The 17677-nt window shown below is 42.0% G+C and overlaps 1 protein-coding gene across 1 annotated transcript in view; it reads right to left on the reverse strand.

Annotated features, from left to right (window-relative positions):
• The window catches only part of LOC112119306 (rab effector MyRIP), a 343018-nt gene that overhangs the window by 36718 nt on the left and 288623 nt on the right, over positions 1 to 17677 (reverse strand). Inside the window, exons 9-10 of the mRNA XM_024217917.2 lie at positions 11127 to 11304; positions 5971 to 6626 (exon numbers count right to left, since the gene is read on the reverse strand). Coding sequence (XP_024073685.2) covers positions 5971 to 6626; positions 11127 to 11304 — 834 coding nt within the window. The remainder of the gene's footprint in view (positions 1 to 5970; positions 6627 to 11126; positions 11305 to 17677) is intronic.

Consider the following 17677-nt stretch of genomic DNA (forward strand, 5'->3'; position numbering starts at 1 on the left):
CCAGTGCTATTAAATCCTAATATTCAGGGGCACCAAATTCACAAATTAGTTTAAAGAATCCATATTGAGGTTGACTGGACCAGATGTCCTCTTGATACTGAAAATACTACACCAGCCTTTCAAACCAAGAACTGCAGCACTTAAAACACTTGCTCTCTAAGGACCTGATCCAAAGTCCATTGAAATTAGGGAGAGTCTTTCTAGTGACTCCCATGTGCATTGCATCAGGGCCTAGCAGAGCAATTCAACCAACTAGCCCACAGGGGTATTGTCTTCATTAGGGAGATAAAAGGGTGTGTGTAAGTTGAGCTGTCTAACTTGAGGTTAAAGTCGAGGTAGTTTGTAGTTGTCACACAAGGAAGCAGACAAAGTTAAAGTCTACAGGGAAGCCTAGTCTTTAACTTGACCTGTTACATAGTGTAAAAGCTAAAAACTTGTTTTCACTAGAATTCACCTCCTGTTAGCTGATTTCACTTAAGGACACCTCCCCCTCCCAGTGAAGACACAACCTCAGAGGATTGAGTTTGTTGAGATCATGGACGCAGCTATGCTTGCTGTGTACGGTTGCCAATTTTGGTTGGACATATTCCTGGAGATTTAATCACATCACATAATCTTTAATTAAAGATTCATCTTTAATTCATGGAGACTCCAGGCCAATCCTGGAGGGTTGGCAACCCTATGCTGTGCCATCCTTCCCCCGCCCAGCCTGCTGCTTTCTTGTGAGTAGCCTGAATATTTATATTTGTGGCAATGCAGGGAGAATTATGTCCAATGTTGTACACTGTGGTCATTGTGTTGTTCGTAGGCTTCTTGGCTGAAACACTGAGCTTTTAACACAGTTACAGTGAAAGTTTTGTGATGACATGATGCATTTTTCTGTATTTTTTTAATCAACTGTATTTTTAGGGCAGGTCACTTTGAGGGCCTTGTCAACCTTAACAACAAACCAACCAAAAATGTACTTTCTTCTCTTGTGTGAAAAGTTTTCTTCAGAGTTCTGCAGTGGTAGTTTACAGTTCACATAATCTAGCCTAGTTTTATACCATCTAATGTCCCATCTTTAAAGTCAATGTATAAATTCACACTGGCATGTATCAGCAACAGATATACCTATTTGCAGAGCCAAGTACTAAGGGCCACATTTTGCTTTGTTACACTTGTGTAACTGAGAGTAGGACTTGGCCCACAGCTTCTAAACTATAAATGTTTTAAGAAAATTAAGTGTACCTTTCCCACAAGATATTCTGCAAATAATTGCATGTAAAATCATCATCAAGTCAGTGTAATCAAAACAAAATATGCACAAAAAAGAAAAAAAGTGAACTCAGTAGTGCTAAAACAAAACTAAAAACATTCAAATTAAATCCTTCCAAGACAAACCAATTTCAAATAGCAAAAGTAAACCCACATTATACTGTAACTAATTAAGAAAAATACCACAAAAAATGGGCGTTGCTATAATCAGTAACTGCACTGAAAGTCACATGGAAAATGAGGGCCTACCCTCTAAATGAGGGCAAAGACATTGTATAAAATGTTCACTTTACGGGTTACTTTTCAATGTTTGTTTGCACTTAGAAGTCCCATATTTCCAATAAATGAATCACAAGCGCCATCTAGTGGGGCTTGAAATTCAGAGCACACACTGTATCCCGCCTTCATTTATAGCTTTGTCAAGAGAGCATAGAACTATATGACAAGATTTTAATTAATGGATAATGCCATTTTATAAGAGCAATAGCTGACTTCATAATGAAATTAGGTCAAATTAATCTAAAGCAATCAAGGTACTGTAGTTTTCATCATACAATGATCCCAATGGAATTAAACACCATTATTATTCCCCTCAAAATATAAAGTGAAGTTAAGGTTGAAGATTCATATAAGTGGTTTGAGTGTATATAATTTTTCAAGGCTATTAGTTAAAAATAGAATTAGAACACAGAGATAAGGGTTGTACTTCCCAACCAAGACAGCCAAATTATCTTAAGTCTGCTCTGTAGAGATACTAGCCTACCATCAGGGCCGGCTCTAGGTTTTTTGCCGCCTCAAGCAAAAAATTTTTTGGCTGCCCCACACCCCTGGGCTCCCCCCCGCCCCCAGGGCCCTCCCCCACCCCCTGCCGCCCCAGTCCTGGCCCCCCCCCCCCAAAACGTGACCTCCTCGTTCACCACAGCAATCCCCGTTTACACTTGCAGTCAGGGCCGGTGCAACTTATTAGGCAACCTAGGCGCTTGCCTAGGGCACTAGGATTTGGGGGGGCGGCATTTTCTTCGGCGGCGACCGCGGCGGCCAGATCTTCGGCCGCCCCGGTCATCGTCGGCATTTAGGCGGAGGGAGCTGGGGTAGGGGGGCGCGGGGAGGGCCGCCTGCAGCAAGTAATGGGGGTGGGGTGGCACGCAGGGGAACTCCCCGCCCCAGCTCACCTCGGTGCAACTGTATCGGCACTAGTGTTGTGACTAGTGGAGCAGCAGGCCTTCTATCACAGATAAGGGCTAGAGGTGTAACCACTCCAACCAAATAACACCTGCAGAAACAGAACGATTGCTCGGGAGAGTCGGAAGAGCGGAGCCGATTGCTAACCGCCTTATGGAGAGAGAGATAGGGGAGAAGAAATGGTTCACTTCCTTGATTCAGTCACACCATCCTGCTACTTTAGAAGATGACCTAACCAGGGAATTTATATGTTAATTTCTCTTAAATACCTGAGACAGGATGCAGGGGAACTACCTGGTCCCTAATAAATAATGGGGTTGAAGCCAGCTCTGCTTGCCCCTTGTCTTACTCAGGTGTAAGAGTGACTACTTGGGAGACTGCCTTTGGGACAATCAGGCCCCATACAGGACTCCAGTCACATGACTGGTGTGATTTCCTGCTTACTTTCTGCTTAGATTACATTATTTTACTTCCTTGTTATAAAAACTGTCCTTTGAGGAAAGACTTTGCTCTCTGCAAATGTGCTAATTATTTCTGAACCCGAGTCATTACATTCTGACAGTTTACAATTTTCTCTCTTTTTGTTATGAATGACAACATCCTTATAAAAGCAGCATGTAGAGAGATATCCACATGCACAATGCCTAAATACAATACAGTGGGAAATTAAAAACAGCCATTACGTGGATTATAATTCAGTAACAGCCCATAGCTTTTACATTCCTGTTCATAGCAATCCACACCAGTGTTCTCCATTAAAAGGATGTTTGCCAGCAGTTACCCCACAATAGATAGCTCACTTGTTTCCCATTCCAAGAAGAGTGAAAAATGTAGCTACCCATATACCACTGTATGCTAAATGTTGGGAAATTCTAATTTTTTTAATAGCAATCTCTGTATTGTACTGTACTACTAATGCCACTGTATCGCCTGGAAGTGATAGGGAACAAAGTGATGAATATACAGGAAAGACCAATAACAGTTTATGCATCACATTGCCTTCTACTCAATTCTGATACACCTGAGGGATAAAAAACTTGAGTGTGCTTTCTCTCCTGGATATGATCAGTGCATTGCTGTCAGTGAGTAAGTCTGAGCTGATTTTGTAAAGTGCCTTCTAGTACTGTACAGTGTTCACAGATTCTAAGGCCAAAAGGGACCATCGTGATAATGTAGTCTGACTCCTGTATAACACAGGCCACAGAACTTTCCCAAAATAATTCCTAGAGCAGAGATTTAAAAAAAAATCCAATCTTGATTTAAAAATTGCCAGTGATGGTGAATTCACCAGGACCCCTGGTAAATTGTTCCAATGGTTAATTACCCTCACTGTTAAAAATGTACGCCTTGTTTCCGGTCTAAATTTGTCTATCTTCAAATTCCAGCCCTTGGGTCATATTATACTGTTCTCTGCTAGACTGAAGAGTCCATTAGCAAATATTTGTTCCCCACGTAGATACTTATAGACTGTAATCAAGTCACCCCTTAACCTTCTCTTTGTAGAGCCCTGCATGGATACACAATTTATATCCCCGGATGCGGATATCCGTGGCTACAGTGTGGATATCCACGGAGCTGCAGGGCAACAACGAGCGAGACCAGCAGGACCATGGCCAGCGACAGGTCCAAGAACCGCAGCAGCGAAAGCAGCAGCATGTCGGGCCGCCGCACACAAGAGCCAGCCCCCAGCCCTGGCAGCTCCTGCAGCCTAGCTGTGCCGCCTCCAGCCCCGCCTACTGGGGCGGACACCAGGCTCACTGGCAGCTGTCCCTAGTCACGCTAGCGTGTGCAAGCAGCTCACATGCTCCCGGACAGGAGTTGCACACCGCTGCGGCTTAACATGCTGCTTGCAGGACCCCGCTAGAAACACACCCGCTCAGTGATGGTTCCCCATTACAATTACATTTTGAGACCTATCAGTTAGCTAGCTTTTAATCTATTTAATGTTTGCCATGTTAACTATATATTGTTTTAATTTTTAATGGAAAAGTTATTGTAGCATTAAGCCAAATGTTTTACAGAAATCTAAGTATATTACATCAACACTATTATCTTTATCAACCAAACTTATAATATCATAAAAAGATACCAAGTTAGTTTGACAGGATAGATTTTCCATAAACTAATGTTGACTGGCATTAATTCTTTATTAATTGAGTCCCGTATCAGCTGCTCCATTATTTTGCCCAGGACTTACATCAGATACACAGTCCTCTAATTACCTGGGTTGTCCCATTTACCCTTTTTAAATACTGGCACAACATTAGCTTTCTTCAAGTCTGCTGAAACTTCCCTGATGTTCTAAGACTTATTGAAAAACAACAGTAACTGTCCACTGAGCTCCTCAGCCAGCTCTTTTAAAACTATTGGATGCAAGTTATCCAGACCTACTGATTTAACTACATCTAACTTTAGTAGATACTGTTTAACATCCTCCTGAGATATTAGTGGAATGAAAAGAGTGTTATCATTGTCATATGATGAGACTGCATCATGTTTTTTCCCGAATACAGAACAGAAACATTTATTGAACACTTCTGCCTTTTCTGCCTTATCACTGATAATTGTACCATTTCCATCTAGTAATGAACCAATACTATTGTCCGGATTCTCTCTGTTCCAATATACTTAAAAAACTCCTTCGTATTGTCCTTATCTCTGCTGGCCATAAATTTCTCCTTGTGTCCCTTTGCTTTTCTTATCAATTTTCTACAATTGCTAGCTTCTTATTTATATTCATCACTATCAACTTCCCCTTTCTTCCATTTGTTAAATTGTATTTTATTTTTTTTATAGCTGCCTTCGCTTCCCCTCTAAGCGAGATCAGTTTTAAAACCAATATGGTGTTCTTCCTCAATTGTGTTTTTTTGGGCATCTAATAAAATGTTCTTAAACAATTACCAATTATAATTCATATTTTTCTGATAAAATTCTTCCTCCCAGCTAATTTGACTCATAACTATTTTCAGCTTTGTGAAATTGGCCCTTTTAAAGCACCAAGCATATATATTGCTGGTTTGGACTTTATTCTGTTTGCATATTATAAATGGATTAAGTCATGATCACTTGTACGTAAACTATTTTTAATTTTTAGTTCTGTGATCAGTTCTTCTTTATCTGTCAAGATGAGGTCCTAATACAGAATTACCCTGTGATGGTTGCAACACTTGAGTCAAGTTGAATCAGGAAGTTGTCATCTATGATATTTTGAAATTCCAAGGATGTTTTAGTACTGGCAGCCTGAGACCTCCAGCATATGTCCCTCAAATTGAAGTCCCCCATGACCACACAAATTTTTTCCCTACAGATTACAGATAGGTACTTAAGGAGCAGGTCATCCTGCTCCCTAGTGTGATTTGGTGGCCTGTAGCACATATATTCAAGACCTCATTTTGTGCTTTACTTCTTAGGACATTCAAGATCATCTTCTGAGGGACTCAGAAACAGGTAATGCCATTTTTGACAAAGTGTGCCACTCCCCCTGCCCACTTTTGCTTACTCAATCCTTCCTATATAAGCAAATGTAGTTACCTGATTTGTGCTCAAATTCTTCTTGTGGGTTTTTGTGTGATTTTTTCCTTCACTTAATTCTTCTGAGACAATTTTGCTCTTTCTCCACCTTCTAGACCTCTTTTCTAAATCATAATGGACTTCCTCAGTCTCACTGCTATCTGAATACTCTAAACTGTCAGCCTGTGGATTGAAATTTACATCCAGTTCTCCATGTAAATGTGCTTTTTCCACTCTGGGTTTGTCACTCTGAGTTCTCCTTTGTAGCCAGGGAAGTTTGCTAGATTCTCTAGCCTCTCTTGAGGAATTTACTGAAGATGTTTCAGAATCAGAGTACACCGTCTCTGTATTGGTGTATAGCCCAGATGAAGGTGAGGTCACTGGCTGGTACGGATCACTGCCATAAGCCCATTCAGTATTGTACTGGGAATCGGTATAATAAGAATCCTCGGACAACTGCTTGGGCCTCCGACGCAGCTTGTTCAAGGCCACATTCCAGTCGTAGTCGTCCTCGCTATCCGAGCCCATCTCGTCATAAGCAGACACAACACTAGATTCATTCTCCAAAGCTTTGAATACTTGGCTCTTTGGTTTGGCAAGCATTCTAGGGCGAGGCAACGTAATGCTCTGCAAAGCCACCCAGTTCCCATCAGTGCTTTGTAAAACAGGAGGTGGACCTGTGAAATTAAAACAAGAACAAATCCCCTAATTATTACTTTATTATTTCAGTTTGACAGGCTGACTTTTGCACAGTCAAATAAGGATTTTAGCAACGACTAGCCATTTTGGGTATGTCTACACAGCAAAATTGGAGGGCTAGCTGCATGGGCTAGTGAGCTGAGTACTTACCCAGGGTCCTTGCCAGGCTTGTCTACCCACGCTGAAGCACGCACCATGTTGTCTTTATTGCTATTGCTACCCACACTAACTAGGTTCAAGCTAGCTTGAGTAGGCTAGTCTGTGCACAGCTTCTGCTGTGTAGACATACCCTTTATGATGGGACCAGCACAAGATAATGACAGAAACCAATGAATATGTGGTACGCTACATAGATTTTATCATACCCTGAATCAGGGATCTTCCCAATTATCCCATTTTAATCAGAAGTCACCACAGAATTCTGTGGGGACATCTTTTTAAAATATATGTGACAATAGGGTCCAAGGTTAGGCTATACAGCCTGTGTTTCAGGCTAACCTAAAATTCAGAAAAGAAAAATATGCAAGAAATACTACCTATCTACTCAAACTGTAAAGCTTACATTGTTTCTAAATATAGACTCCATTGTCAACAGGACATGAAATGTCTTTTAATGGGAAGTTTGAACATCTGATGGGTTTATTATTCATATTTCTCATAATGACTGTAGAACTAAACAGTATTGTGGATTTGCATACTCTTCTTAGCATACTGAATCAAATTATGTCTGCCATACAGATTTCTTTCAGAGGCACAATTGACTGTTCAGATTATCCATTAGAAGGCCACAAATACAAGCTACAGGCAGAGCATTACTGTTCTAAAGTTTTAAACCATATTTTTTACATGAACAGTTACATTTAAAATATTGATATTTTTATGTATCTTTATGTATTTTTCTCCCTTCAATTTATGTCTGTAAATATATGGAACTCAAGATCACAAATTTTATTTGGCATTCTTATTTTCCCAACACAGAACATAATTATGGAATAAATATGCCATATAGTAGCCATGCTTTGAGTTTTGGAACAATTTTTCCCTGGAGCATAAACAAAACTACAAACAAAAACAAAATCAAAACAAAAACCCCAGAACACTCCACCAACAAAATGGTAATTAAACTGATAAGATCTGCCAAGCTTCTTATTTTAAATTATTAATTTATTTAAATCTCTTTGGCCTGTTTTCACTCCCAAATTTTATGTTAATTCAAAGAAATTGAGTAAGTGCCCCAGGAAGTAATTCTGCTTCTTGCAAACAATTTTTGAAGATCTAAATCTGTTGACAGGCTTGACTGTTTAGCTTAGACCTGGCTTAATATGAACCAAGAACATTTGCCTTCTTTTATCGTCACAGAAAAATTACAAATTTGTTACAAAAGGGGTGACACCTGTTGGTGCACGGTGAGAAAGTTAACAAAGATCCAATACCATAAAGTTAAATGTGAAACCAGTGCAATCCGTATGGTGTGGAAGAAGTTTGTTTTCCCTCCTCAAATACTGTAGCAAGACAATGCAAGGTCTAGAAGGCCCCAGACTTGTACTACTGTTTGCCCCTGAGGAACACTTACACATGCAGGTGTAACATCTTGCAGACAGAGTTGCTGGTAGGTGGGTTGACGCTAGGGGAACAGTCTCCAAATTGCACAGTACAGTTGAGACATTAGGATGTTGGTAAAGTAAAAACTGTCTATGCTGATAACAAGTATTGTGTGGTGGCTAAAAAGAACCTCTTCTGGTATGGACCAGAGAATGTTATTTTAATTAGCTTCTGATCTGTTTGCCAACTATATTTCCTGTGGTAATAAATATTTTGTTTGTATTTTGTACCAATTTTTTTATAATGCAATTAAAATAAAAGCAAAATGAAAACAAAAATAGGCTTTAAAGACAAACTAAGCTTACAATGTAAAATCACACCCTAGTGGGCTATACCATAGGAGGTGAGCTTCTACAGCCTGCTTCATACTTTAAGCCTTGCGTTAATAGTAATTCGAATAATTACAGTTACTATTGTCTTAAAAGTGGGTTGCTGGGTAATAAACTTAAAAAAAGAAAGAACAGAAAATAAAAACTATAATGCAAATAAAACAAATGCTAATATAAAAAGGAAAAAATAAAAGCAGTGGAATGTAGTCCTGGCTTGACATGAGTGATTGGACACGGGTAAGGCCTCATTTCTTGGGAAGACAGGATTAGGAAGGTAAATGGATCAGCAGGCTAGAAACAGAATGACTGTACTACCTAAGATAAGGGGGAACACCAACAAACCATTTACAATGGACAAGATAACAATGGATAAGCCTGGAAAGTAAAATGAGGTAATGAGTAAGTTGTTCAGTGACTGTGTGCTGTACAAGGATTGGTTCCTACAAAGTGACCAAGCCAATCCCATGTGATGCAAAACATGATGCAATGAATACTAAACGCAATATATTGTGTTAATGCATATAAAGGAAGAGGTCTGTTGTGTAACTTTGAATGTGTGGTACGTCCTATAGTCTGATCAGCTCAGTACAGCTTTGCTGTCTGCCAAATAAGGGAACCTGAGTGACAAGACTGATGTTGAACCGAATGTGTCTCGGGGGAACCCCAACACTCAATGCTTAACTAATTAAATTCAAACTAGTTGTGCTTCTGCCCATTGGCCCAAAACACATACAAAGTTCATGGTCATTTGTTTTGAGTAGCTGCTGCCTGTGGCATAGCTGAATTTGTTAAAATGTATTTTAGTTGATTAGAAAAGTGAAGTATGTTAGCTGATTAGCAGGGGGGAAGGCAACAACATACAGAGAAGTTACTTACAAAGAGTAACATTGACTTTATCCCTCCAGCTACTGATGTCAATACTGTTTATTAGAAACCTCTTTGATATAAATTAAAAGGCACTTGCCTGACATAACAAAAGACATGAGGCACAAATTGTGATGTCACTGGTGCCTTACATTATGAATTCTTTGTGTAAAAATAAGAATGGCCAGAGAAATGAGCTCAGTGTGGAACCGGTCATCTGTAAATGAAAATTCAGAGCCTGTTTCTGTGCCACCTGGCCCGTGTGCAGTCATTTACATCTGTACAAAGCAGTTGCAAAGTAGATGTAAACACTACTAATTTAGGGCTAGTCTACACTGGCAATGCTAAAGTGCTGCCGTGGCAGCGCTTTAACATGGCTTGTGTAGTCACGGCAGAGCGCTGGGAGAGAGCTAAAAAAACCCACCTCCACGAGAGGCGTAGCTCCCAGCACTGATGCACTGTTTACACTGGCGCTTTACAGCACTGAAACTTGCTGCGCTCAGGGGGGTGTTTTTTCACACCCCTGAGCGAGAAAGTTGCAGCGCTGTAAATTGCCAGTGTAGACAAGCCCTTAGAGTGGTTGAGATTTACACTCACTTTTCACAGGTATAAATAACGAATTGAGGTGCATGGCAGTGGGGAATCAGACCACTGGTGTTTATTACTACTACACTAAGCTACTGGTTGAGATCCTCTTGGATTTTGTGTGTTTTAACAAAAAGCTGCAAACCAGGGCAGGCGGGTTTACTGCACAAATTAATGTGATACCTATTAAATAAAATAGCCTCTACAGGACACCCATGTTTTATCTCAACTGTGAACTCAGATGACAAACAGGAACTAGTCTGAGCAAGGGACCCTTAGAAAGTAATTGTATCAACTTGTCACTTGCTACACTGGCGCTGTACAGAGCTGCAACTTACTGCGCTCAGGGGTGTGAAAATGCCCCCCCCGAGTGCAGCGAGTACAGCGCTGTAAAGCACGTGTGTAATCAGAGCCTGCAGCGCTGCACGCTCGCTCGCAGCGCTGCAAGCTATTCCCCTCGGAGAGGTGGAGTACTTACAGTGCTGTGAGAGAGCTCTCGCAGCGCTGGCGGCGCGACTACACTCGCGCTTCACAGTGCTGCCGCGGCAGCGCTGGGAAGTCCTGAGTGTAGCCAAGGCCTAAGCTATGGTTAAGTAATTGCTAAATACTAAATGACTGTGTAGTTGACTTCAGTGGGACTTCAGTGGGTGCTTAAATTTAAGCACATGCTTAAATGCTTTGCTGAATCCAGGCCTTGGACAGGAATCCTACCCATAAGAATAACACTTTCTATATGAATGACAAGAGGTTATTTGGAGCAGAAGTTAACCCAGCAATGAATATTTCATTAGCTCGCTGTTTGATATTACTTTATTATTATTTTATGCACCAAGGGCCAAATTCTGAAGTCCTTATTCAGGGAAAACTAGTAGTACCATAATTAGTGCCATTGTTTGATTATTGTTGTCATACGAGGCATCACAAAGGTAGTGCAGGCTTTTTCTTTTTCCATTTAGCGCTTGACCTTGCCTCTCATTGAAGTCAATGGGAGTTTTGCCACTGACTTCAATAGGAGCAGGACTGGGTGCGTACTTCAAGTTTAATTTGTTCAACAGGAAAAACAGAAGAAGGCGTCATACTGGTACTATAAATATTTACTTGTTTCATTCAGTCTGTCCACACTTTTCCAGCTAGGTAACGCAGACAGTTTGTGTTCCCTCTGTCTCCTGACTAGGCCTTTCTGCTGCCTCCAAAGAATCTCAGGCATAGATGACGCTAGGTCCAGATCTTTGCTTGGTGTATCTTCACTAGTCAGTGAGAATGCAGACTGAGACCTCTGTTGAAATAAGATTCAAAGAACATTATCTAAAAATAGTAGTAGCCAACTATTGAAGTATTAATTCCAATTAGCAATAAACAGTAACATTCTGCATGTCAAAGAAGTGTAGGGAATGAAATCAGCCTGAGAATGGAATTTTATTAGTTCAAAACAACATTCTTGGGCTTGGATAGCGTGTTTACATGCATTTAAAATGCAATTGCTTCCTGTGAGGAAGGCAGGGAATTGTTTGTATTGCTAGGCACAAGATTAAAAGTTGTAACCCAAGGTGAAGCCGTACAAATTTGTCAGTCTGGGAGTGCTGCTTGAAAGCATCAGTCCACTTACATGTTAGCCAGGGACGAGCCCAGAACAGTGATACAGAACATTCTGACGCATTGCTTCCAGTGGCGCCAAATTGAAAAGGTTAAAAAAAAAAAGAAAAGAAAAGAAAATACAACAGAAAAACCCAAATAAACCTGCATCTCAAGCAGCTTTAATTCTTGGATTCTTCTGCCTGCCAGGGAATACACATAAAACAAGAGAAGAACAGAGCAGGATCCAGCCAATGGATTTCACAAATTCTTATACTGTGTTTGCTACCCATTTCTAACACAGGGTCTCTTATAGCAGATCATTCAAAGGGAATGTAAGTTATGAGACAAGGTACTACCGAGATGCAACAGTGAGTCCATACCTGTGGGGAAAGGGATTTTTTTTAGCAACCATATAAGCAGGTCAGTCATTTTAGTTCATGTTTAGTTCACGGCACCAGATAATGGCATTACACAACAGTGGGGGGTAGAGTGAGGGCCCAATGAACCAAATGAGAAAATAAAATGAAATATAAAAGCATATACCACCCTCTTATTTTTTAAACAATCATTTCTTTTGGGGGTTGGTGGGATACCAGCGCACTCTGCTGGAAGTTTTAGAACTTGAGTCCTAATATTAGGTTTGTGGCTCTATATTTAGGCATCTAAATGTTGCCTCATTTTCAGAGATGCTAAGCACCTGCAGCTCCCATGGATTGCACAAGGATTTGTGGGCTCTCGGCACTTCTACAAATCAGGCCACTTATTTAGATGTAGAAATTTGAATAAAGAAACCTAACTTCAGGCACTTGACTTCGAAAATTTTGTTCATTATCAGTCAATATTGTTTAGCTGCACAATTTTTTTAACAGATAATTTTGCTTCCAATTACAGCATGTTCTTAGACTGCCTGAATGGCATAGACACTGCATTTTGCAATGGCAGTCTACTTTTTCCAGTTCACTCTTAGGGACTAAAATCTCTGTCACTAGAGAGTACAACTAAGGGATTGTCTTTGTAGGCCCTGGTCAAATAAAAGGGTTTGCTTTGAAGTTGTGCAGCATCTTTATGCAGGGGGTGGTGACATTTTTAGGGCTCTGTATTTTTCAACTGGTGTCCAAATACTTGACCAAAGTAGTTAATCGGAAAGGGCCAGACCCTCAGCTGCATCAGAGATCTGCTTCGCACGGGCAGGGATGAAAGAAGTGGCAAAGTTTACTTTAAGCTATTTTTGTTTTCTCCCTGCCCCTCACTCCAATTGATCCCTGGGGCAGCATCAAATCTAAGTCCCTTTGGCTTGTAGCAGCCCCTTACGGGCCAATATGCTGCTTCTCTGGCCACGCCCCCCAAGCGTCCCTATGCCAGCTAGGGAGTCCCCCATGCCAGAGGAATTAATTGTGAATCACTCAGTACTCTTAGCTTAGTTCTATGATTTCATAAGGGAAATAGTAAAAAGGCAATGAATCAAGCAAGAGGGATTAGTGGGGCTTCAGGACTCCGAGGATCTGGGAAAATGCCAGAATATTGTCCTAGATTTGAACCTTCCATAACAGTGTAATGGCCTTGTAATACTGTTAACACTGCCAATGCGGAGCGACAAGTTCTAGCACGATACACTGGAGTATTCCGTTTCAGCTCAATGGCACATGTTAATTAATAGAACATTGTATAAAATAATTGTGAGTTGCATTGGATGGTATTTACTTATATAACAAAAATCTTCAACATGTGAAAATAAATGTGTCATTGCACTAAATACCTGTAGAGTACAAGTAAGGTTCTCTCATGCTGAATTTTAAAAAGCTGGGCTAAGCTAATTTTTTTTTTAATTAAACTATTCTGAAGCTGAACCAATCCGTGTGACTTCAGTGAACATTACCTTAAATGGTAATAGTTGCAACTGGCAAAACACATGTACCTATGGCAGTTACTGTAACTGAAATAAATTAGAGAAGAAAAACTTTTTTCTGTACTTTTGAGTGTGTTTACTTTGTGCATTTGAAAGCACAGTCAGCAGCACTGTCTCCCCTGAAGTCAGACAGTCATTTACTCCCTGGCTGAAAAGACCTTTATAGACAATAGGGGAACAGGGTTTTCTATCAGAAAGAGGAATTATTTCATATTAATCACCTTAACCATTAACAAAAAACAACATTACACCTTTGGATTCCAGTCAATTTCAAAAGACATATCTATCTTTAAGCCATTTTAGACCTTGGAACAGATCTTCGCCTGGTTTAAGCCATCTGAGGATCTAGCCCCTTGACTTATTTTAAAAGTTCCACTATTAAAACATGGTACCAACAGTTACACTAATTGCTTTTGGTGTAGAGTTTTGCTTTATACTTGGATTTCATCCTACTCTCCAAAATTCCATCAGCTAAAAATAGTATAGTTATTTTAATTTCTCTGCATTCTCGTAGGAAATCAGGAGATACGGGGTCCATAACAAGCTCTGCCACTAACTTGTATGAACTTAGGCAAGTTTTAACGCCCCTTCTCCACCCTCTGCATGAGAGAATGCTAAAACCATATTATAATGTTCAGTCACTAGGTGGCGCAGTGTGGCTTATCTGAGCTGGTAACAGCCATACCTGGCAGTGCATTAAAGTATCATATCTTTTCTCCATGATGGAAGCTCTGTAGATAGTTCAAATATGGCACACAAGCCTTATCTGCTAGTAGTGCCCCTGCAACCTACCATGTACACAAGGAGTACGACACCCTTTGTGATTCAATTTACTCAACTGTAAAATGGGGACTACCTTACTTCCCGCCCTTAGAATTAATTAGGCTCAGCAACTGTTTGTAATGTGCTTTGAGACCTTTGGATGAAAGGTGCTCTGTACTGTAAATGCCAAGTTGTTTATTTAGTGCTGACAGCAGGATTGGCACCACTCAAGACAGAATGATGATGACAGTCCCTGCTCAAGAGCACTTATCATCAAAAAGGCTTCTAGAAGACAAAAGACTCTGGGAAATCCAGAAGAGGGGATAATATATATTCTCTCTAGCTAATACATATTTACAATTGTTATTAAGAATTCACAAGAAGTAGTGAATTTTCAGGTAGTATTTGAATGAGGGTGTAACATTCTATACCTTGGGGGAGTGCTCTGTAACCCCCATATTCCTCATTTACATATACACCTCTACCCTGATACAACGCTGTCCTCGGGAGCCAAAAAATCTTACCGCGTTATAGGTGAAACCGCGTTATATCAAACTTGCTTTGATCCACCGGAGTGCGCAGCCCTGCCCTCCCCCCCGAGCGCTGCTTTACTGCGTTATATCCGAATTCATGTTATATCGGGTCTCGTTATATTGGGGTAGAGGTGTAGTTGTGATATTGCATATAAAGCATGCCATGCGAGGTATCATGAGAAAGGTTATGATCTGCTGAAAAGCCATTGTTCCATCTAAATAGGTGTATCATTAATGCATATAAAATTATAAGAATTGTGTTGTATGGTTTTCACTAAAATATGCTGTGGGTTTGGGACGTGCCCAGATACTAGCCCTACAGAGACAATGGCAAGGGAAGAGGTAACCAACGCCCAGGTGGGGGCTGAACAGACATCACCAGCCATTGTCCAGCAGAAGAGTTATAATTCAGTGACTCCCTCACAGGAGACACACAGGGGTATTGCTTCACCTCATGACTCAGCAATGCCCACTAGACATGCCTGGATTTGTGTTCTCCAAGCACCTGGGACTAAGAGTATAAAACAGAACACAGGGGCCCCATGCTTGGCCTTTTCTCTGGCCCCCACCTATGCTGCAAGCAACAAGGACGCTCAGAAGACTGCAGACTCTAACAGAGGAGACTGGCTCAGGTTTCAAGGGTGAAACCTGTGTATTATGAACTGCAATATCCAGTGGGGTGAGAAAAACTGCTTAACCGCTTAGAGGCTGCCCAGTCTAATAGGGCTGACAGTTTAGATTGCGTGCTTACATTTTATTTTATTTTGGTAACCACTCTGACTTTTGCTTGTCGCTTATAATTAAAATCTATCTTTTGTAGTCAATAAACTTGTTTTACTGTTTATCTTTACCAGTGAGTTTGCCTGAGGTGTTTGGTAAATCTGCTCTGGTTTACGACGACTGGTGTAGATCCACTTTCCAATGATGAAGTGGTGAACCAATTAATAAACTTGCATTGCTCATCTTTAGCAGTGCAAGATGGCATATTCCTGAGGTGCCAGGCTGGGAGCTGGGCGGGGGATTCGGCTGGTGCCTTTCTCTGTGTGATTCATGAGTGGCTTATGCAATCTAGCTGGGTGTGGGGCTCCACATGCAGTTGTGCTGAGTGATAACAGCGTCTGGAGGGGTTTGCTGCTTGTCACTAGCAAAGCATTGTGAGAGACAGCCCAGGCTGGAGAGTTAAGGGGGCACAGCGGTCCCACCATCCTAGGCTGCACCCCAGGGATCCCGTTGTGATGCTACGCCCATATTCTTCATAGAAATATTGTTATATGAATATGGCATAACTAAGATGTTTTATGCAAGATGGGTCATGTAAGATATCATTGGAAAGGTTATGTTTTACTGAATATGATTATCCTCTTTGTATACATGTATCAGTTCTGTATCTGAACTTAGGAATATTGACTATAACAATTACAACATTTAATTTTCACCTGTTCATTTGGAATATGTAGAGTTCAGACCAAGGCATCTCCTTTCAAGGCATCTTGAGTCAGATAAATCCAATTGGGAATAAATACAAAACTGCGAGACTGCTCTAAAAAAAATTATTATCCTGTCATTTTTCACTGCCCCTGGATTTTCTTTGGCGCCTGTGATTTTGCCCAAATTACTTGCTCCTGTATTTGCATTTGAGCACAGCAGTGAATTAGTTGGCCAGAAAACCTTAAGGCAACGGCAGTTCTACAAATGTCCAGATGCAGTGCAAAAAATGCTTGAGGGACATCATTGCCTTGAAAAATGGTGGAGCCTATCACAACCCACAATCAGTTATGGGCATGCCCATATTCATGACACAGATAATTAAATCCAGCCCTCCTCCTTCCCCCCCAAACTCCTCCTCTTCTGCACAGAGGGGGAAATTCACTCCTCGGCAGACAACCAGCACAAGGCCTTCTCACCATCTAAATCCCCCAAATAGGGCTTACATGGACTTCAGTGGTGCATAGGCCTTTTGCTGCCCCTCCTTCACCCACAAAGAGGCAGGCTCCCCCCCAAAATACTCTGCATCCCTCACCCAAAGGAAGGCCCCACACAGCTTACTTTCGGCCCTTTTCCTTATTTTATGGTGTTGCTGCTTCTTACGGCTTCCCTGGACTCCTTGGGACTTCCCTGGGTAATCCCCAGTTGCCTGTTGCCGCTGCCACTCTAGAGTAGCCCAAGACAGCTGCTCATGAGCAGGAGTGGAAAGGGGACTACAAACCCTGTAGGAGCCTCATTATGAGGCAGCTGCTGTTGGTGTCTCCAACGATAGGGTTACCATACGTCCGAGTTTCCCCGGATATGTCCGGCTTTTCGCTCTTTAAATAGCCATCCGGGGGGGATTTCTAAAAATCTAAAAATGTCCGGGATTTCCCCCCGGTCGGCTATTTATCGACCGAAAAGCGGCTGACAGGGTGGCCGAGCGCCGCTCGCATTGGGGCCTCGGCAGCCAAAGCCCCTTCCCGGCTCCCCCCATCCCCTGCAGCCTTAGCACGCCGCCCGGCGGCGCTGAGGGGCGGGGCTGTGCGCCTGTGAGGCGGCGGCGGCCAGAGCCCCTCCCCCGCTTCCCCCCTTCTTCACAGCCTAAGCACGCCACTCGGCAGCGCTCGGGCGGGGTGCTCCTTGGGGCGCGGAGCCAGACACCTGCTCTAAGCCGAGCGGCACGGTAAGGGGGCTGGGGAGTTGGAGAAGGGGGGCAGTCAGGGGACAGGGAGCGGGGGGGTTGGATGGGTCGGGAGTTTGGGGGGGGCTCTCAGGGGGACAGGGGTGTGGAGAGGGGTTGGGACAGTCAGGGACAGGGAGCAGGGGGGGTTAGATGGGTCGGGAGTTCTGGGGGGGGCCCGTCAGGGGGGCAGGGGTGTGGAGAGGGGTTGGGACAGTCAGGGACA

The sequence above is a fragment of the Terrapene carolina genome, unplaced genomic scaffold (genome assembly GCF_002925995.2).
Source record: "Terrapene carolina triunguis isolate 2854851 unplaced genomic scaffold, T_m_triunguis-2.0 Scaffold34021, whole genome shotgun sequence".
NCBI lineage: Eukaryota > Metazoa > Chordata > Testudines > Emydidae > Terrapene > Terrapene triunguis.